Source organism: Aspergillus welwitschiae (genome assembly GCF_003344945.1).
Source record: "Aspergillus welwitschiae strain CBS 139.54b unplaced genomic scaffold BDQ94scaffold_16, whole genome shotgun sequence".
NCBI lineage: Eukaryota > Fungi > Ascomycota > Eurotiomycetes > Eurotiales > Aspergillaceae > Aspergillus > Aspergillus welwitschiae.
In genome coordinates this window covers 704815-724956 of record NW_020798710.1, presented here as the reverse complement: position 1 = coordinate 724956, position 20142 = coordinate 704815, and the positions used below count along the sequence as shown (strand labels likewise).

Here is a 20142-nt window from a genome sequence, read left to right as displayed (position 1 = left end):
TCATTACAAAGTGCTTCGTAGTGTCAAGCTAGTAAGGAATAGTAAGAGTTCATGTCTGCGGACATGGCTCTTTCGGACAGTCATCGGTCGGAAACGGCGCCTCATTCTCTACCCAGATCTTCCCCTGGTGTTCTCTTGGGTTTAGACATCGTACTTTAGGCAGAAACTGGGAGCAATTACTCCGGACTCCGTACCTTGCCAGCGAGTACCCTGCTTGGTCCGGTCGCAACCATCCAGGGGCTAGAAAATATAGTAGTATTGCTACACTTATGACTACTAGATACTAGTGAGACGGTACTTACTAGTAAGCCTGGGCTTTATATCCGAACCTCCTCAAAAAGGTAGGAACCGTCAGAGCCAATCGATCTCCTTCCCCCTTGGGACCTCTAAATCCCGCATTATCATTCGGGCGCATACCGGCTTATCACGAAATGGTGCCCCTCAAAAGACAACACATTAAAGAGTCAAAATGAAGGTAAGGGATAAGAACGACTACCACAATTATCCCTCACAAGGATAGATGATAACTTCATGATTGGTCACAGGAAACTGAAATTTCCCGCCCGCTCGCCATCTTGGTCAGTTCTGCGGCCGAGATTGAGATCCCCTTCTCCTGTTTAGAGAATGATTAAATAATAGAAAAACAGAGTCTTGATGCCTGAAATTCCTTCCTTCCGCTACTAGTTAGTTGATCGAGCTAAGCAGGACACATCACTCTGCATTTGATTATCGACCTACTGCATGTTCTAGGAAACATTGTAACCGGGATATACCTGAAACACCGAGCGACCCTCTGATCTGTCCTGGCATAATAAGCCGTTTAACGATACATTGTTTTGTTCCCTGCAAGCTGCACGGTAGGGGGAGATAGATACTACCTCGAAAGGGGATCATCGGTACAGGGTACTCCGCACTTCTTTCTGGTCCAGTCTTTTCTTCGTTGTTCCTTTGCTTGGAGGTGGGTTACGATTCCTACGTTGATGTGGTTCGCGTGCCTGTGCCAGGAACGGTCATCTGACTGGATGTCGTATCTCCCTCACCACCATTACCACCACCAAAAGTGAAGAACATTGCCAGCAGTGAGACTTTCCCGCCAAGTATTATGTTCCGTTCGTAACCCCGATCGGGAGTTCCTTGACTGGGTCTATCCATCATCAGTTACTAAAGAGAACCAGTGGAGCACCAAAGAGCTCGTACAGTAAGAAGTCTACGAGAGAAAAAGTAAAAAAGAAAAAAGAAAAAGACAAGTGGTGTAACTGCGGCAACATGTTTCTCGGGCCAAAAAGAAGAGGTTAAGCCATTAGCGGAATCTGCATGTCGCTGCAACTGGAAAGCCACCAAGCGGGGTTTGTGTTGCCCGGTAGGAATCCATTCGTTCTTGTTGTCCTTGGTTTTAAGCGTTCTCTCCGTGCCTACTGCAGTCGCCCTGCGAAGAGGGGCGGCCTACCGAATGTCTGCCGACTCTTATCCACACCGAGTTTGTCTGGTGGCTGGATGGAAAATACTAAAGAAAAGAAAAAAGAAAAAAAAAATCTTATTATTGATAAGAACGAGCCAGATACCAACTACACTTCTTGCACTTCCCTGGCTCTTATCATCAATTCTTGACAACATTGAAGGGGATCAGCAAGTGGAGCTCGAGTGATCAGGGCTGGCTGAGATCAAGGATCCTTCCAATCTCCATCCAACATCAGATTGATTTGCCCAATGCTCGCCGGACCTCGAACTTACTGTCCCAGAGCAATGAGACTTGAGATGCCGCGCACGGGATTATCTCAGACAATTATTCCTATCTCGACCCACTGCGGGGTCCACGGGTTTCGGGAATAGAAGGATTGAGGAACCGGAACCTCTTCATGAACTGATCAGGTCCGGCGATGATAAGTCGATATCATACCATTGCGTGATTTGATGTTATCCTTAGATTGAGATACCAACTCCATTGCTACTCAAAACCATGGTTCACTAACTGTGTTGCAAATATTCCAACACTTGCTTCTTCAATTGGCTGCTCCTCGTCGGGAAATGAGAAAGGCTTCAGCTACGGTAAAGCACTTGGGAGTGGAGATGCTACTCAGTGGAGACCTTCATATTTTTGGTACTTAATAATAGGACATCGTCGCTGATTTTGCTTCAGCTTTCTCAAGTATTGGTGGGAAAGCGTGAGACACGCACTCGCTCACCGGTGTGGGCATCTGGATATTGTATTAGACCATTGTGCAGGGTAGCAGTAACGAAAATAGTAACGAACTGCAGGATATTTATCTCTTTCTTCCTTGGACCATCGTGTTTATATCAGTATGGTAGGCCAAAGTATCATCCAATATCGAGCCGACACTGTGGTATCTACGTATCCGGTGCTCTGAAAGCTGACTTGGCTGTATGATGGCTTCCAATGTGTGACCAATGATGTGATTAGAACAGATGTATGCTGTAAGCCTCCCATTACTCTCTTCAAAATGATTGTTGGATGTATCCCTGTGCATTTCAACAGAATGGAAAGCAGGTCATGCCTTACATACTACGGCAAGAATCATACTTCCCTGATAACAAATTTCCTCTAGCTAGCCACGTTACACTCAATATTCACTGGATATGTAACCTGGCATCTTATCTGCAGAACGTACACAGCTGTATTCATGAATGAGCACAAACTACCTGATATCAACAATGAGTTCACGAGAATTTGAGCAGAAAGATCACTATGAACATAGATTATTTCGAACTTGTCAGTACAATGTATATTGCTAAGGCCGCCTACTATAACGTTGTTTATCGCTAGTCCAGAGTGTATACATCCCACTGAAGGTTGAGTACTAGTGGCAAGCCAACATGATGACACTCGATAGTATATTCTAAGTATACATGACATACTACTAATCCACCGCGTCTATCTACCTTCAATCTCTCAGATGTCTTTCGAGAGCACCATCATCGCCAGCAGCAACATGTTTGTCTACTGCTCAAACTGATCATTTGCATTATTGTTCTTAATGTTGTCTGTTCTGTCCTTCACTGCGTCGAGAACCCTCGCCTTCACTACGTCGATAACACAAGATGGCCTTCTTTGTTTCCCATCTGCATTGGAGATCCTACTCCATACTGAGATCACAGTCTCTTATAGACGCATTTTCAATCTGCTTCATCTCTCTCATCCGATCTTCATTTCTCCCGGGATACTTTTTATGAACCAAAACTCCCTCGTGTGCTTCAACCCAGTGGTAGCAACACCAGGCCAGCATGACCCAACTGGTTGTTCACTGGTTCGCGTGCAATCACTTCTACCCTGAATGGAGGTCCAGCACGGTACCTTATTGGGCACCCTCTGGGAGTATCCTCCGTCCCACAGCTGCATTGCACGCCTACGATTGCTCTGTCTGCCTTGATCCACCAAGCAAGATCCAAGAGGCACGAAAGTCCGTTCTGATGTCCGCCAATGCCCTCTCAGAAATCATCGATATTCCCGTTAGCGATGGCGGATTCATTCACGGGGTCATTCGATTCTATGCCCGAGGCGACCATCTAAGATGGCTGCAGCCGCCTACCCGTGATGCTAAGTTTTTGGCTCCCGACCCATATTTACATTCTTTGATGATGGAATCGTGGAGGCAGACGTTGGGCGAAATGCACTTCTGGACTAGGGCTGGCTATCTCTTCGATGTTGTTTTGGCTGAAGTTAAGCGGTCGGAGCCAGACAACTACGAGTTCTTGAATTGGTCGGGGACAAACTATATGCCAACTTGTCCGTACTATTATGTGTCGATGTCACCAATGGTGCAGCCCGTTGTCAGGTCAGCGCAGGGTTCTGTTGATGCAGCTCAGAGATCTTCCCGGATATCACAGGATCCTTCCAATCTAGTACAGACACCTTTGCATTCACCAGAGTTTAGTGATGATTCGACACGGTCTTCATTCAATACAGCCCATACTGCTTCTTCATGTCAGAGCTTTTCTTCCCCCGTGAGCCAGAGTCCCTGCCATGAGGATGTCATACAGCAGGTAGGTGCCCAGAACAATGCCACTACGGCTGTGCAGAATGTCCAGACCTCCCAGGTGTCTCTGCCGTTTGTGAGAATGGATCCCTCCGTGACCCTAGATGATCCGTTCGTTATCGAGCCTATTTCGGTATCCCTAAACTCATTTACTCAGATGGTTCCATTACTGACTGTGTGGCAGGCGGAGCGTAGCTGGTCAATGCAAGACCACATTGCCGACATGAAGCGTCAATTTAGACTACCCGGGCCAATGGTGAGGAATGCATCACCGAGCTTTGATTCTCCAACACCTTCAACTACTGAAAGGATCTCGGCGAGAGAAATCAATCGAAGGAGAGATTCAGAGAAGCTCTACAACCCCACGCCGCTGGCCAATGATACTACTGCATCTTGCGATGATGAAACCTGGTCTATGGAAGATGCATCCGAGAAAGATGCATCGGTATCATCTTTCAAAGACGCAGTTGAGGCTCATTCCGACTCTGCGTCTTCCACCGCTACCGGCCCCGTGGTGGCTTCGAAGAACGATGATGATCAAAGCTCACCCAAGTGCAATACTAGTGATACTCAGCCTACCACATGCACAACAGTCAATCCCTCCTTACTCATGTTTGAAAGCAGCCACAAGACGTATCCCACTATTGAACCTTCGTATGAGGTTGCTGCAAGCAGACCTCGATCACTCTCGCCCGTGCAAAATCTCGAACGTGAGCTTCAAGTTGGCTCCATAGGTGGCAAGGATGTGGAAGATGCAGGCTCACTATCTTTCAACAACGAAATGGAGGAAGGCTCTGAGATGGATCTATTTTCCGCTTCTTTGGACCAGTATACTGCAGAGCAGCTGGCTTCGCGGCAACTCACAAGGACTCCAGAATTAGAAGAAAGCAACCCGAATGAATATGGATTTGGATTTGGGTTTCAACACAATTTGTTTGATGGATTTGACTTTTTTCTACCGGAAGATCAATCTGAACTACCTTTGGACTCGAATATGATAATGTGAAAGGAATAACTTTTTGTGCAGCAAGTGAGAAATGCGGCCTTGTCCTTCGACTCAGGCAATCATGACATCTATTGTTCCTCTTTGGATTTCTTTTGCGTTCACTTTCCGCTCATTGCTCATGCTTCATTCAAGCTCTTTTTCCTTTTGCTTCAGTCATCTTCGCTCATGTACACATGTTTCTTTTCGTTCAGACTTCCTTTTTCGCTAATTTTCTGAAGGGAATATTTCAAATATTGGGGTCATTGCTTCCTGGGGGATACGGAGTAAATGGCAAGACGGGAGTCAATATTTCAAGTTTCATTGGACATGATCGTCTTTCACAATCCTGGGATTCCTTTCATTTTTTGCGAAACAACTGTCATCAAGATCCTGTCCTATATCATCCAATGCTAGTCATGTGATCTATAACTACCCCGGAACCACGTGCCGACGGCAAGCTGAATCAGCTTATGCGGGCAGTGCATAACAACAGGGATTAAGCTGCATAAAACATGCCGAGGAAGAGAGAATGAGAGAGCACAAGCCTACTAGGTAGTTTACCCCGGGCGATTCCGTACCATACCGTAAGGGTAACGATTGGTTGCTACTGGCAAAAAAAGCACCCGCGGTAAACAGCGGGAGACCAGTATTATCATATCACCAGCCACATGTTTCTCGGTTCGTCCGAGGCCAGCCCAGCCCGCGCGGCAAAAGTAGCAGCTACTACTAACTAGTTACTAGGACTCGGCTCCTCCTTTCTTATCCCCATCATTACTACACTCCCCAGCCCCCTCCCCTCCCCTCCCTGAAGACAGAGACTTGCGATGTGACTTGCAGCTCACCGCGACCCCATCCAAGTCTATGCGCCACTATTAAGCCCCAAGTCAGTGTGATCGCGATGTCCTTTCCTTACTCCCAGGATGCTCGCCGCCGGCGGGTCGGAGCCGGCGCCGGCTTCAGCTCCACTGGTAATCGGACCGTCCTGGGATACTGGGTGCCTCTCGCTGTCACTGTGGGCATCGCAACTGTCAGCATTGCAGCCTGGATCTGGTGTGAACGCAGCGAGGACGATGACGATAATAACAACAACAACGACCGCGATGCCAATCCCCCTCCGCACGATGGCCGCTTCCCCGCCCCCGAAGGATACCCTCATGGCGAATATGCGGACGATTACGCCCGATCAACCGCCACGGATATACCAGGGGCTATGCCCGATGATGCTAGCATGATGGCACGTATGCAGGGTGCGCTGCGCCGTACACCCAGTCCTCAGCAGATCTTTGACGGCGCTAGCAAGAAGGTTGCTGCGGGTGTGGCTGCCGCGGGAGCTTTCGTCGGGGGTGCGCTGACTTCAATTCGTGAGGAAGATAGGGGTGACTTTGAGGATCATTCTCGCTGGTCGGAGGAGGTTGCTTCGAGAGCTCAGCGCGCGGAACAGCCTGCGCCGACTATGACGGGGGCGTTGCCGGTTCGCGATGTTGGTGTCGGGGGCCCAGCGCCTGCTACGAGGAAGAGGACTGTTGCGATTGTTGTCTCGTCGGAGTCTGCGCAGGTGGACCCGGATGATATTGTTTCTCAGCATGTGGTAAGTCTTGATAGTGTGGTGGAGGTGCCAATGTGGGTTGTGCTAATGGTTGTCTACGTAGTCTATCCTGTCTCACCTCCCCGAACACGTCAATCTAGATACGGCCAGGGTCTTCATCATGATCTATGCCCCCGGTCTCAAGCACGCCCCGAAGCAAGGAAGCTCCTCTCAGCCCGACTTGTCTGTTGCCTCTTCTTACTCCAACATCGCCCCCGAAGAAGCTGTTGCGTCTGGTGAGCTCCCCGAAGGAGAGTCGCCCTCAGAATCTCGCCAGGTTGATGAGGAAGACGGCTCTACACCACTGTTCAAGACATTGTACACTCAGGCGCAGGCACTTGTGGAGAAAGAGAACACGATCATGCCCTTCAGCACCGCGACAGGGTATGTGCATCTTGTTCGCCACCTTTCTCCGGAGGTAGTGTATGTTCAGGAGTCCCTCACAGGGGAGTCAGGAGAGCACGTGAAACTCTTCTCTGGCTGGGTCCGGGAAACGGTGGTGGTTGTCGGAGGCGAAATCGGTCACGGTGGCCTAGTTGACAGTGATGATGAGTCTGCTCTTGCAGACAAGGGCGAGAAATGGTGGCAGAAGGAGGGCGTCACCGGCCTTGGCAAGCGGATCAATGTGGTGGATGTACACCGTATCGGTGATGATTGGAGGCGAAGGGTATCTGGGCTCGACTAGAGTAGGATTCCGCCGTTCGGCGCTATTGGGGATGTCGATGTTCAGTGTCGGCTAAACGTCTCGGTTGCCTTGCGTATAGGTGTGCCTCATGTTATTTTGATGAACTTCCCTTTTTGTTATTGATTCCCCTGTCTTTATGAGATGAGATGAAGAGGATTTTGCTCTTTGTGTTGTTTACCCCTGTGTGAATATTGATTGCATGATGACCGCGAAGCATAGTCTACTTAGCTTCTACGGAAGCAATATGTTGAATGAAATAAGCCCTTGCACATAGCAGTTTATTTGCACGTCAACATACTCGAGGGTATTAACCCTGTATAAATTTTCGTCATAGGTGGTCAGTACATCAGTGGTACATGATGTATGTATGATATGGGTTGCTTAATGCCTAACTGGCCACTTCATTTCTTACTGCCACAGTACCTCATCGTCTGAATCTAATCAAAATCACTGCATGGTCGTGGCTCCTGCTAATCCAGCGTTGGCAATAATGGTACGTAAATTGAATAAAGTCCTTCAGGCATATATACCCACTACCTTCTTCCCTCAACCACAACCTTCCTCATCTAGTTACTAGCACTAGTGTTCTTCAATTCTCAAGTTAGTACCTCTCTACTCAACTTCGACACGACTCCGCAGCAATACTAACCATTGCCTCATGAAAGCAGATTTCGACCGTGATCAGTGATGCCTATACTATTTTGGCTGGGTTACCAGCATCCTACCAGCAGCGACCATTTCCATCCTGGAAACAATTACGGAATGAAGTAGAAGCCATTTACACCCAGCTCGAGCAGAACAACTGGTCAGGAAACCAATGGTTAGCTCTCACGAACATGTCACAAGCCGCCATCGACAAGCTGAAGGAGGACCATGACTTACTAGCAGGCATCTCGGTCCGATTTATGTGGATCGGAACAACAGGGCTTATCAAAGTAGCTGCAGGTGTTCCACACCATTTCACTACATCAGAATTATTCCGCTACATTGACTGCCAGTGTTTGCAAATGGGAGTGCCCCGCACACAATACACTTGGGGGAATGCAGTTACGTTGCCTGATACGCTTTCCACACAGGGCAAGCAGCCTGATTGCTGTCTTTTTCCTCCCAGTCGCTTGCCTCTTGGTGGCCTCGAAGAATGGCCGACACTTGTTATAGAAACGGGTGTTTCGGAGTCCTTAGCAAAGCTTCGTCGAGATGCTACATGGCGGTTTCAGAATTCCTCTGGTGATACTAGGATCGTGCTTCTGCTCTCAATTGACTCGGGATCCAGGACACTGAGGATTGAGAAGTGGCAGCTCGTCCCTTCTGGGAGATCAGTCACTAGACTATTTATTGAGCAGCTACGCCAACAGCATAGTCTGATGCCGCCTCTTGCTCAACAGCCGGCAAGCATGCAAACTGCCTTCTGTGTTCAGGAGGTAGTCATTACACCTGAGGCAGTTATGGGGCAGCCTCTTGTCATTCCATTCAGGGCTTTGTTTGATCGACAGCCCACTGGAGCCGAGCGAGATATAGTTATTGATAATGAGGGTTTTCGCGAGATTTCGCGTTGTATTTGAAAGATCTATTCATTCTCACTCACTGAACTAAACTCTCAGATGTTGAATGACACCATAGTAGTGATCCTTCTTCATTTCTGTATCGAGAGTAACACATTAGGTATAGTCGTCACCAGCTTCTTTTCAGAAAAATCACAACTCTTATCTTATCTAGTAGCCTGTAAGTGTTACACAAGAATAGAAGATATGAGCCAGAGAATACTTTGATATCTTCTATATCGGAATCAGCGAACAGGCGCTCGACACTAAACCCAAAGCGGTAGTCAGGTGACCCCGACCTCCTTCACGTCGCCCGCGGCTTGGCATCATACAAACTCCCTTTGCAGAGCCACAACCGACCGTCGACCGACTCTTCCCACTCGCTCCGAGCCTCCCCTGCCTTCCTTGCAGGTGTCTGTTCGATGGACTTTCATACCCTTTGTCTGTAGCGACCCGCGCTTTGTGCAAGTGTCCGCATTGAATCGGGCCAGTTCGTTGTCGTGCCGCCCCCGATCTCCGCTCCCCACATGTCTCGCGCTCCGGCTGTATCATCAACCACGATTCACGGCCTGTCCCCATCCTTCCTGGATCCGGTTCACCCAAGGTCGCATTCATAAGCTTGCGACTATAATCGCGTCGCGGCTCACCTCCGAGACTATGGCGACCGCAATCTCCAAGCCGACCTCCCATACCCCTAAGATGAAGCGACCGCCCCCGCCTTTCGTCCAGACCGGAGTCAACGGAGTCAAGTCCCAACAGTCCTCCTCCTCCTCTCCCCCCTCCTCCGCGAAACGTTTGCCCGGTTCGAATCATCCGGCTTCAGCAAGCTCCGCAGGCGGCCCGACGTCAAATGGCGTCAATGGCGCGGCTAATGCGGGTGCCGGCTCGAACAAGGCTATCCAGAATCGACCTAAGAAGGAAGCGCAAAAGCCCGGTGATCAGGCCGCGCGGTTACAGAAACCATTGCTAAGGTCTTTATCCATTGACAATGATCGTCGCGCAGGGAACAGGTGTCCCGAGCCATATGGTAAGCTCTCAGCCCGATCCACTTGCGGAGCCCCTGCGTACTGACCATCGGGTGCGTCATAGTCAAAACGTCGTCTTACATCCTCAAGAAGTTCTCCAAATGCCCGCCCTCGCTCATCCTCCACCTCCACCCCACACATTTCCGCTTCGAGCAACAAGATGGAAGCTTCCCTTATAATTCCGAGATGAAGGTCATCATCGAACATATTCGTGCCGGAACCGTTCCCCATGACATGATGGAGGAGCTGTTGCGGGCTAATGTTCGATTCTATGAAGGCACGCTTCCACATGCCACAAATTCACCTCTACATGGTGACTTGGCTAACCTCTGCAATTCACAGGCTGCCTCATCGTTCGCGTGGTCGATCACAAGTCGGTGTCAGCTCAGGCCAGGAAGTCGACTGCGCCGACCTCCAACGAGAACAACACCCCGTTCTCGATTCATAACTATAACGAGCATGTTACACCATCGGCTTATGTGCCATACCCAAAACAATCCCAATTGAACTCCGATAAGCCGGCCGCCAAGGAAGCCCCAACCGGAAATCAACCCGATGCGAAAACCAATGGCGAGCAGTCCGGCGACTCGGAGAGTCGTGCAAAAGAAGCTACGTCTAACTCCGCTCAATCCAAACAGCCTCCGAAACCCCGTGTCTTCACTACCGTCCTCCATCCGACTCCGCGTTCCTTACAAGCGGAACTCACTCTTCTTGCTACTACACCCGATCCCAAAGCGGCGAAGCAGTCGGCATCAAATGCCACCTCGCGTCCTCAACAGTCCTCGTCTACAGCTCCTCCATCTCCAGGAGGGTCATCCAATCAGACTGAACGTAGCCATCCTGCAAAACGGCAGAAAATGTTGGTCGAACCTCAGGAATTTCTGGAATGTGAAGCGAGATTGACAAGAGCACTGGCTCCACCTCTCTTCTTGGATCCTGTCAACAGTTTCGACGCTGTGCAAGATCTGCTGAAGATCATGGAGAGTCCGCTCCACCGCGATCCGCCACCTTCACCAAAGAGGAGGAAGCGTACCGTGGCTGAGCTGGCCGCTGACGAGGCGCTGGCTGCTGAGGAAGAGAGATTCATGCTCATCATGGATGAGAGACTGGAGCCTACCACTTCTGGCGGCGCTGGAGGGCCGAAGTCCGCTGTTGTGGATGATACAGGTGGTGGTGCACCATTTGAGCCGCGATTCTCAAGGTTCAAGACGCTTGAGAATATCCGTATGCAGCATGAGGAGAAGGCCAAGCGCGAGCATGAAGTCAAGATGAAACAGGAATTGGCTAAACGACAGCAGCAAGAGCAGGAGAGGGAGAAACGCCGCCTTATGGAGCAGCGACAGAATGAAGAGCACGCTAAGGAGGAGGCTCGTAGACAGCACTTTGCCGCGCAGGCTCAGGCGCAACTTGCGGCGCAGCAGCAGCAGCAGCAGCAGCAGCAACAACAACAACAACAACAACAACAGCAGCAGCAACAGCAGCAACAGAACCGACATGTCATGGCGCAAACGAACGGGGTTAGCCAAGCGCCGCAGTCTTCGCCGGTTGTCCGTAATCAGACCCCTCACAACACCTCTTCGCCTGTTGTTGGCAACACAATGGCCGCACAAGCAAGTGTTCCTATGAGCATGACGTCTTCTATGCAGGGAGCAGGCAGCCCCCCGAGGCCGCCATCTGCATTGCAGCATGCCCATCCTACAGTCATGAGCCATCCAATGGCACCTTCCAGAAGCCAGCAGGGACAGAGCCGACACGGGACACCACAGATGACTCAAGGAACACCAGCAATGTCTCATGCTACTCCTATCATGCGCAATGTAACGCCAACACAGCGTATGAGCCACGCTAGTCCGAGTCACACGACTATGGCCCCTACACCGGTGATGAACCAGGCTACCATGATGGGAACTCCGCAAATGGGTGGCGGTATGGGCCTCACACCTCAACAGCAACAGCAGATGCTATTGCAGCAGAGACAACAGCTTCTTGCCCAACAAGGTCATATGGTACAAAACCAGTTCTCGCCCAAGCAAGTAGCTCAAATGCAGGCAAATGCACATGCGCAGCAGAACATTCAAGCCCATCAGCAGCAGATGCTACAAGCTCAGCAGCAGAATTTCCAGGCACAGCCCAAGTTCCCGAACCCACAAGCCTATCAGGCTCAGTTGATGCGTGCGCAGCTCGCGCAGATGCACATGGCTCAGCAGCAACAGCAACAGCAACAGCAACAGCAGCAGCAGCAACAACAACAACAACAACAACCGCAACAGCCGCAAGGCCAGCAATCACAGAATCAACAGGGACAGGTACACCAAAACAGCCCACATATGAACCCTCAACAGCAGCAGATGCTAATGGCAGCGGCTCAGGCCAATGGAGGTCATCTGCCACAAAATATGCAAGGAGTAAATTTGGCACAAGGCGTTATCACTCCACAGCGCTACCAGCAATTATTCACTCAGCGATTGGTACGGCTTAGGCAAGAAATGGCGGCTCGATTGATGCCACAGTACGGTTCGCCGTCTCAGTTCCCACCGCATATTCAACGACAGTACACCACGGGACTGGAACAGAATGCCAAAGCCTGGGTTCATGACATCGTTCGACGAGAGCGCGAGTTGATTCAGCAACGTGCCAACCAAGTTGCTCATGTTCAAGCCCAGGTGATGCAGCAGCAACATCAACAGCAGCAGCAACAACAACAGAATATGATGCAGAACGCCCGGGGAAGTAGCTGATTTGCTTTACCTTCTTTTTCTTTTCATTCTAACTACTATACGCCGCAGGGCTATTCTTTCATCTTTACCCTTTTTTTTTTAACCCTTACCATTCTTATACCTATCGGATTTGGACAGCGCATGGCGCTTCCCCACGAACCTCCACGATTTTACATTGGGATTTGTCTGTTCTTTTTTCTTCTTCTCAAGTCACCGCTTATTTTTTCTTCATTTCTGAGACTGTGCATAAGGTATTGGGATCCAAGGCAAAAGAGGTTGGCGTTTTTTTGTATGACTCGGGCCTCCTTTTATTCTTTTTGGTATCCTTATTATTTGCTTTGCTTTGCTTTGCTTTTTCTCTTCCTGGTTTGCGCTTGGCGATTTGATTTGCTTGTACCACTCGGGACTGGACTGGTTGAATTTAGGGGAGCAAGGAACCGACTTGATACCATTTTTGTACAGGTGTCCCCTTTGATTTATGCTGATGTTGACGTTGATGTCTGATAAGAATCGAATTGAAGTGAACTGATATAAGTGTCTGTTACGAGTAGGACCACCTACTTGATCATTGACGAGAGGCCAAGTGTTGGTAATTATCCTAATCCCCATGAATCATAATCCCATAATAGCCCTTTAGGCAAGTCTGAACAACGACAGAAGCCTAGCCAACAAACAGCATCCAGCGAGCTGGATTCCAACCCCAGTAGACAGCAACGAACACACTTGCTCTACAGACAGACAGACCAGTGACCACACTCATGCCAGCTCAAACATCAACTGGCTGCTATCCTGCACCTCGAGCAGAATCGAAATGAACCATTGTCGCCGTGAATCAGTAACTACTTCCACACCGTTTACAGATGTCAGATGGTAATTTCCTTTGTCAATGCTCATAATTTCCCTACGGCAATCAATCAAATCTGTCCTCTCACGTGCAATTACCATCTCTACAGCAGGTTCGCTACTCGCGGAGCAGCCATGCACGTAATTGGGAAAACTATAGCCGGCATAGGATATGCCTGTCTAATTTTCAGATCTCTTTATTCCCCTCGTTCTATCAACACCTCTACACAAAACTGAAGACGCATGGTCACCGGCATGCAGGGAGTCATCGAGGACCTGACAACGCGGTTCCATTGTGCTATTACTCGGCTGCCGATGAAGGTTCTATAGCACCGTATCTCTTGGTGCTGCTACACCACTACTGAGTAAGAATATGTTATATTTTCCCTCTTCCCACCCTAGTATTGGGAGTAGTGGATTAGCGCAAGTTGTGGCGAGTATGAGCTCACGGGGTAAGAGTCGGAAGTGTACTTAGTATATAGTTACTGGTAACGAATATTGCGCTGGAAAATTAAGTAGTACATTTACTGACTGGGTACTGGTGTGGTCAGTAGTAATTTGTGATATATATCCACTCCAACATCATGGTAGTGGTGTGAGCAGTAATGATAACAGAGTTGTTTCCGTAGTGTACATTAGGAGATACGGTTTAACAATACACAAGGATGGGAGATGTCTCTTGTAGTAGTGATTCTGTTCTTTCATGAAGACTTTCATTTCTATAGTAGTAGTAGTAGTAGTAGTAGTTACGTTTCTTCTCGTTGAACCCAACAACAGTGGCCGCATTCCATACACACATACACCATGTATATAAAGACAGTCGAGACTTGCTCTTGATCTCCACTAGTAGTGGTACTGTATTATCTTTAGATATTCAGATACTCCTAGTCTACAGGTTCCTGGATAACAAGGAAATAGATTATAAGTAGCTCAACATCTCTGTGTGCGGGCAAAGGAGCCTGTTATACACATTTGGATTTGAACTTGGGAATATATACATGGGTAATAGTAGTAGTAGTTCATCACTGCGTTACGGCCTCCTCATCAATGTTATCAGGATACTACTAGTAACTATTCATCGAACTGAGTTGCTACATGCTCTGATACCGACCTCTATTACTGGTATTATAGTGATAAGATGAATGTCTGGCTACTACGAAGTATGTGCGACAACTGTCAGTGTTAGTACTGTTTCCGATATATATTATTCCCTAGTATTTGGCTATTCTACTGGGTGGTATTCAATCCATATCCAAAAGACAGGTAAATAAAAGAGACAAGTAGATACTACTGTAAAGCTTTCGCATCTAGGGAATGATAAAAGGTCAGAGGGCCTGAGTTGTCTATCGTGCACTAACTATGTGGATGTGGTGGGAATGAATATGTAGTCTCTAGACTCGAAGATTGCAGAGAATATTGAAGATACCGAGTCATGAATTTTCATACATCCAGGTCTTCTATGAGGCACAGAAGGCGACCACTAGCTACGATTGAGATACTGTGAAAATATATGCCTCGTCGTCTGGTTCGAATTGCTTGTTAGCATGCACATTATGGTTGTGTTGTTGTTATGTGTAGGCTGGAACGCAGAGGCTGTCAGTTGCAAGACATTGCCTGAGCTGGGACTGTCACATGGCAACCAGCCAAGGCACCCGTGATCATAAATTCACATGAGGAGGTTGTTTTTGAGACCAATATGTGGCACAATAGTATCTTGGACATGACTCGACAGCGAGTCTGTTCTTCTCTCTACCAAATGCCGTGAAATACCATGTTTGGGACTATCATGCTAAATAGCAAAGAGCGCACTGGGACAAGTAAAGAGACCGTCCCACTGGGGGGATCTGCAGATCTACAATGATCTCCGCTGCAGATATACGGTACGTGCGCCATGGTCGAGCCAGCCACGGACCAGGAAAGTGTCGAACTGCCGAAGTGGGAAGGGCCAGGAACGACTCTCCGCGGCGTCAAGGCTGATATTGAGTTTCTAGTTTGTGTCACAGTTGCATGGATGATGTACGGATGTATGTAAATGGGTTAGTCTGCATTAGAGAGGGTGTGTGCGCGTGGTCCGGCCACCCGGTTGGATGAGTGGTGTCCTGAGTAGGATGGAGGATCCGAGCCAGTCACCCCGGCGGAGAGAATGGCTGGTGGATGGCTAGGTTTCAGGTTGTCCTGCACATTCCAATCAGACAATACATTAGAGTACCGCATCACGTCGTAATGAAGCGTTGCAGAGCACTATCGCGGGTTAGGCTGGGGATGCAGAAGCTTAGACGTGGCTTACTGTGATAGTTCAGCCGGTAATCCCCATTCTAGGTTGAATGCTCTATTTCCGGACTATGGAGACATCTAGGGTTTCGCGAATCTATAGTTGAGCCGCCGAAAGATTCGGGAGGGTTCGCGAGAACTTCCGTACAGTGCGGAGGGACGTGGGGGAAAAGAGGAAAACAGCCCCTGGAACAATATATTAGCTAATAATTAACGAGAGCTCAGGGAGCCTAAGAGTGCGGCCAATAGTGTGTTGGTGCCCAAGGGAATCAATAAAATGACGTAGACGAGAATGGTCCACTTGATAAGCAGCTGCGCGAGGACCGTCTCGCACACCTTCCTCCTGCCATGCTCCCCAGACAGCCACCGCCGTTGGACCAGAACGGAAGGATGGTCGTGTTGCGCGCACGAGTATGTGTGGGGTTGGTTCGCTGGTGAAAATCGCTTGCCCAGATAGGCTTGCTTCTGCAAGACTCCATAGGCCAAGGCCAGGAATGGGCCTTCAACGCCAACGCAATGCAATGCAATGCAACTCAAAATGGCGATATTGGTGGGCTGATTGATGAAATGGCAGCCATCAGCCAATCGTGAGCCCTGAGTCTCTCCATTTATTGGGGTGGTCTGGCAGGAAAAGGGAAAAAGTCGGGACGCAAGGGGCAGACAATGCAGCACTAGCAGAGCTGGGATTGCCCGATTGGGATCCACCCCCTACAGAGTACTCTCCACTCGCCCTCCCGAGCGAAAGAACCGTAGCTGATAACTGTTGGTCGTGTCTTGCATGGATGCTGATGAAACAGGAATAGAACGAAGCACGGGAGGGCTGCGCAGCAGCTGAGACATGAATGGACCTTGTTCAGCAACATTTAATGTTGATCCTGCTTCTTAATGCTCCGTGGACTTTTCCTGGGAGTCAATCAGGTTCTGGACAATTATTCCAGTGGCTTCCCCCGAGAAAGGTCGAGAAAAGAGGGAAGAAAGATGAATTCCTTCCCGAACGGTCGCACAGGAGACATTGCACTGGGATGATGTACCTGCAGCAGGCTTTTGACTGTCCTGTTGACCTCCCGGGAGGGCATGTAGAACATAACCCATTAAACACAGATTTACGCCGACCCAACCGACCATTCCAAACTCAAGCCTTCGCTTACTTAACTTGGACCTGTACGTACTGGAAAATTGTGAATGTTGAAGGCGCTGCGGATGAAGAACTTTGGGGAAATGGAAAGCAGTGCCGCTGCTTGTCAGAGCTTCTATCCGGTCAGACAAACGGGAATGGAGCCTCTAGGCTAAGGGTGGGTATGGACCGGTCGTGATAGATAACGGAGTACTCCATACCCAGGATGCTGCGACGAAGATCATCGGTTACGGATCGGGCAGAAAGGGTGTTGATTGCTGAGCCCAAACGGCTCCTCTACTCTGTCGAGTGACATTTTTAGCCAGGCCTTTATCCAGCCACGGAGACCTGTGGCTGTGCGAGTGGATGGAAGGCTTTGCTGTTGCAGGTCCAGGCGATGAAACTAGCAAGTGGTTACCAATCTTTCTCCTATCGCTATTATTGTCGCTTTGCAGATTTCAGCTTCTGTGGCCCTTTCTCTCTTTGTCTTCCCTAGCCGGCTCACGGACGAATAATGTACCTGTGCCCTGCTTATACCTGGACCATCTCAATAACGCCATAGCCAACTCCTGACTAGAACTAGGAGTTGTATTCAGATGATAGGGGGTCTATTTGGAATAGGCATCAAGTCTAGCCCTCGTCGCGCCACTGGCCAGAAGTGATGCTTTCACACGTTTGTAACTCAAGATTTAGGTTAGTCCACATATGGTGTAGATCTGGTCCATTTTCCTTTGCAATGGGACTCTCACAAAATTTTTGGGGTGGTAGCTGGTAGGAAGCCACAATCGGCCAATTTTCCGCATCTTCATCGGAGTGGATTGGATCTGGGTCCAATATATTGATCGGTGGGTAGAACGATAATAAAGGGAGGGAATATCAAGGATCCGGCTGATCGTGGTCTTGGCAGCATCGTCAATGCAGTGGATTCAAATCTCACCGCAGGAACCCTTTTGAAGATCTCAACGCCCTTGAATTGTCCGGTCAACTCCTTGCGACATACAGGCCCGTGCTGCAGGGGTTCGCCCTTGGGCGACGGAAAGCAGGATTTGGTGAAATTGGCGACGAAGAAACGCCGAGATAGCACAAGGACGCTTGACAAATAATCCAGAAGACTCATTTAATGATCACATCTTCAACAGGAATAGAGGAGTTTGACCATAAAACCACACAAAGATAGCGTGTGGAATTAACCCGGTCTAACTTAACCCGGCGGTCAGTGTGCCTGTCCGCGGGTGCATGATAACAACACAAGAGTTACTTAGCTCCTAGATACCCGCTCGGGGCCCGATTGATGATCTTAGCGGTTTTCACCTATTGCCTTTTTTCTTCATTAAGGAACCTTCTCCCAATGGGCTTCTCTCAATGGGCGGGATTAAGGGATCTGGTGATCAAAGTTCAATTGAAAATCCGGGGTTTGATCAAAGCGGGTGGTCATAGCTACATAATCTAGGTGTTAAGACAGCCACTTGACGTCAACTACTCCTTTGAGATGGAAGCAGTAGAGTCGCGAGGGTACAAGATTCGGCAATGAATTGATTGGGTTGATTAAGTGACTGATGAATTGTGGCTCGCTGAGCTCGGGCCAGAACAGTCAAGGGAGGCCATTATTTCCGGAAGATTGTCTGTCCGTTCCACTTTGCTTGCTCCGGATGTAGAACCAATCGCCCAGACACCGGACGATGCTGCGACAGGCTTATAACCGGCAAGTCTGCAAGATTGCCTTTGTGCGGCTGACTATAGGCTGCGACGCACGGTTTCTGGGTAGTCGTCAAGATCAGCGGTGCAGAGTGCTTGGATAAGTAAGTGAAGCCTTCGAGAACACTATAGGCTTGGTGAATTGGGAAAGTGGAGGTTTCAACCAGCGGTGATATCCTTCGGCCGAGCCTGGAACGACGGCGATGACAAGTCACAAGTGGCTAGGCAATAGCGGCCGTGGCTCAGTTCTTGCTTTGGGGGTGTGGCTCAGCAGCAGTAGGGAGTGCGGGAGATCAAGAATAGCGATCCTACCGGGCCAGCGACGTGTATGCGGAGTACGCACTCCCATTCTGTCCGCGATAATGCACAAATCCCGACCTATCCCAAAAGGATCCCTGTTGCCCTCGGACCAGAAGCCCGACATGTTCGACCAAGCTCAAGCTCATGATTCAATAGACAAACCCTGGTAACCGTAAGCCTCGGCTTAATACGAGCGCTCAGTGTAGTAAAAGCTAGTCTGTCGATGAGCAGCCAAGCAGGGGAACTGTCAGACCCGCCCACAGACACCCATTCATTAGCGTCGCACCGGGTATAAACTTAGTTTTTTTAGTGGCTTAGTGAAGACCTATCTCCTTTGTTATTCAAGCTTCCTATCCAGTCCTAGCGAAGGGCTCCGAGAGAAATTGACAATGAGAGGGGCCAATGTGTTATCATTACCCATTTCACGAAAGATACTATCACGCATGGGTGTACCTCTCATACACGGTGTTGTGGGCTGAGTAGTTAGTGGAGTTAGCAGCCAGTGGCTAAGTACGATATTGGTAGGTATGGGGCTTGGTTTCAAGTCCCAACACATAGCATAGGCTAAGACATGATGACTCCTAGCTTGCCTGAGTCAGAATGTGTCATTGCGGTGGTTGACCAGGCCATTACATTGTCAAGAACCTCCGACCGCAATTCCTGACCGAAGGCACTGCCATAGATTTTGGGGGTGTTCGATCCAATGTATGGGCGATTAATTTTTGGAGAACACTAGAGCCCGCATATTCTGACGAGCTTTGATACTTCATTGGAGAGAAAAAGTACACGAGAGCCTTTCAGGAAAGCCGGACTGTTGTCCGCAACTTCATGGAAAGTCCATGATTGCTGGGAAATTACAAGCCACAGTGAAGGTCGTCGCTCAACCCATCATCTGGATAGAGTGTTTCGCGGCCAAAGGTCCCAAGGCAGTACCTTATCAGCACGAAAGTACTAGGGGGGGAAGCAAACAACGTGTCCGACCGATTGACTTGTCCGGCTGGTGGTTCTTTTTCGCATGGGAGTAACGGGGTTCATGCCCAGAGAATCGAAGCATTGGCTGACGCGTGACGAGTCAGAAACTGCGCCGCCTCACGGGTGGGGAAAGTCATGACGAGAAAGATTCCATGGGATCAAAATAACTTTTTGGAAATGGCAGTTGAGTGATAGTTGAGTGATAGTTGAGCAATACCTAGAGATCTCGCCGGCTGGGACATTTCGAGTCAGTCAAGGACCATTGAGAATGGAAGAGGCAAAAGTGAGAAGAAGCAGACCAGTCATGGGACGAGAGACAAGCACCTGGTGGGGGAGGTGAATAGCAGATAGGCAGGTATGTATGTAGACCGTGCCGTACGTATCATTCGAAAGACGTGGTACACACCAGCAAAGACC

The 20142-nt window shown here is 49.3% G+C and overlaps 7 protein-coding genes across 7 annotated transcripts; all 7 read left to right on the top strand.

Annotated features, from left to right (window-relative positions):
• Positions 1-1447: 1447 nt before the first annotated feature.
• On the top strand, positions 1448-2080 carry BDQ94DRAFT_144073 (uncharacterized protein; the record flags this gene model as incomplete). Its single annotated transcript, XM_026766385.1, has 1 exon — positions 1448-2080. A coding segment is annotated over one exon (158 nt), but the record flags the coding sequence as incomplete, so codon positions are not given.
• Positions 2081-3240: 1160 nt separating this feature from the next.
• Positions 3241-4998, top strand: BDQ94DRAFT_178876 (uncharacterized protein; the record flags this gene model as incomplete). Its single annotated transcript, XM_026773227.1, has 2 exons — positions 3241-4125; positions 4177-4998. The coding sequence occupies 2 exons, from the start codon at positions 3241-3243 to the stop codon at positions 4996-4998; spliced, it is 1707 nt and encodes a 568-aa protein (XP_026626421.1).
• A 675-nt stretch (positions 4999-5673) lies between these two features.
• BDQ94DRAFT_144072 (uncharacterized protein) lies at positions 5674-7511 on the top strand. The gene is made up of 2 exons (XM_026766384.1): positions 5674-6565; positions 6627-7511. Exons 1-2 carry the CDS (start codon positions 5876-5878, stop codon positions 7245-7247), a joined length of 1311 nt encoding a protein of 436 aa, XP_026626420.1. The 5' UTR covers positions 5674-5875; the 3' UTR covers positions 7248-7511.
• A 190-nt stretch (positions 7512-7701) lies between these two features.
• Positions 7702-8809, top strand: BDQ94DRAFT_178875 (uncharacterized protein; the record flags this gene model as incomplete). Its single annotated transcript, XM_026773226.1, has 2 exons — positions 7702-7740; positions 7916-8809. 2 exons carry the CDS (start codon positions 7702-7704, stop codon positions 8807-8809), a joined length of 933 nt encoding a protein of 310 aa, XP_026626419.1.
• Positions 8810-9445: 636 nt separating this feature from the next.
• On the top strand, positions 9446-12751 carry BDQ94DRAFT_178873 (uncharacterized protein; the record flags this gene model as incomplete). The annotated part of the gene is made up of 3 exons (XM_026773225.1): positions 9446-9815; positions 9878-10126; positions 10156-12751. 3 exons carry the CDS (start codon positions 9446-9448, stop codon positions 12549-12551), a joined length of 3015 nt encoding a protein of 1004 aa, XP_026626418.1. The 3' UTR covers positions 12552-12751.
• BDQ94DRAFT_144069 (uncharacterized protein) lies at positions 12644-13060 on the top strand. Its single transcript, XM_026766382.1, has one exon. It carries the CDS (start codon positions 12672-12674, stop codon positions 13032-13034), a length of 363 nt encoding a protein of 120 aa, XP_026626417.1. The 5' UTR covers positions 12644-12671; the 3' UTR covers positions 13035-13060.
• A 1455-nt stretch (positions 13061-14515) lies between these two features.
• On the top strand, positions 14516-19821 carry BDQ94DRAFT_159620 (uncharacterized protein; the record flags this gene model as incomplete). The annotated part of the gene is made up of 19 exons (XM_026769095.1): positions 14516-14533; positions 14952-15027; positions 15106-15146; positions 15247-15363; positions 15481-15542; positions 15642-15676; positions 15957-16194; positions 16279-16406; positions 16563-16936; positions 17625-17738; positions 18094-18142; positions 18309-18409; positions 18499-18557; positions 18725-18919; positions 18993-19042; positions 19237-19278; positions 19379-19444; positions 19555-19671; positions 19709-19821. The coding sequence occupies 19 exons, from the start codon at positions 14516-14518 to the stop codon at positions 19819-19821; spliced, it is 1995 nt and encodes a 664-aa protein (XP_026626416.1).
• Between the last annotated feature and the right edge of the window lie 321 nt (positions 19822-20142).

Bases quoted from the DNA above. Each gene is read 5' to 3' on its own strand.
- BDQ94DRAFT_144072 (XM_026766384.1), top strand. From the start codon at position 5,876: ATGTCCTTTCCTTACTCCCAGGATGCTCGCCGCCGGCGGGTCGGAGCC. The intron at 6,566-6,626 runs GTAAGTCTTGAT...TTGTCTACGTAG, and splicing joins ATATTGTTTCTCAGCATGTG to TCTATCCTGTCTCACCTCCC.
- BDQ94DRAFT_144069 (XM_026766382.1), top strand. From the start codon at position 12,672: ATGGCGCTTCCCCACGAACCTCCACGATTTTACATTGGGATTTGTCTG.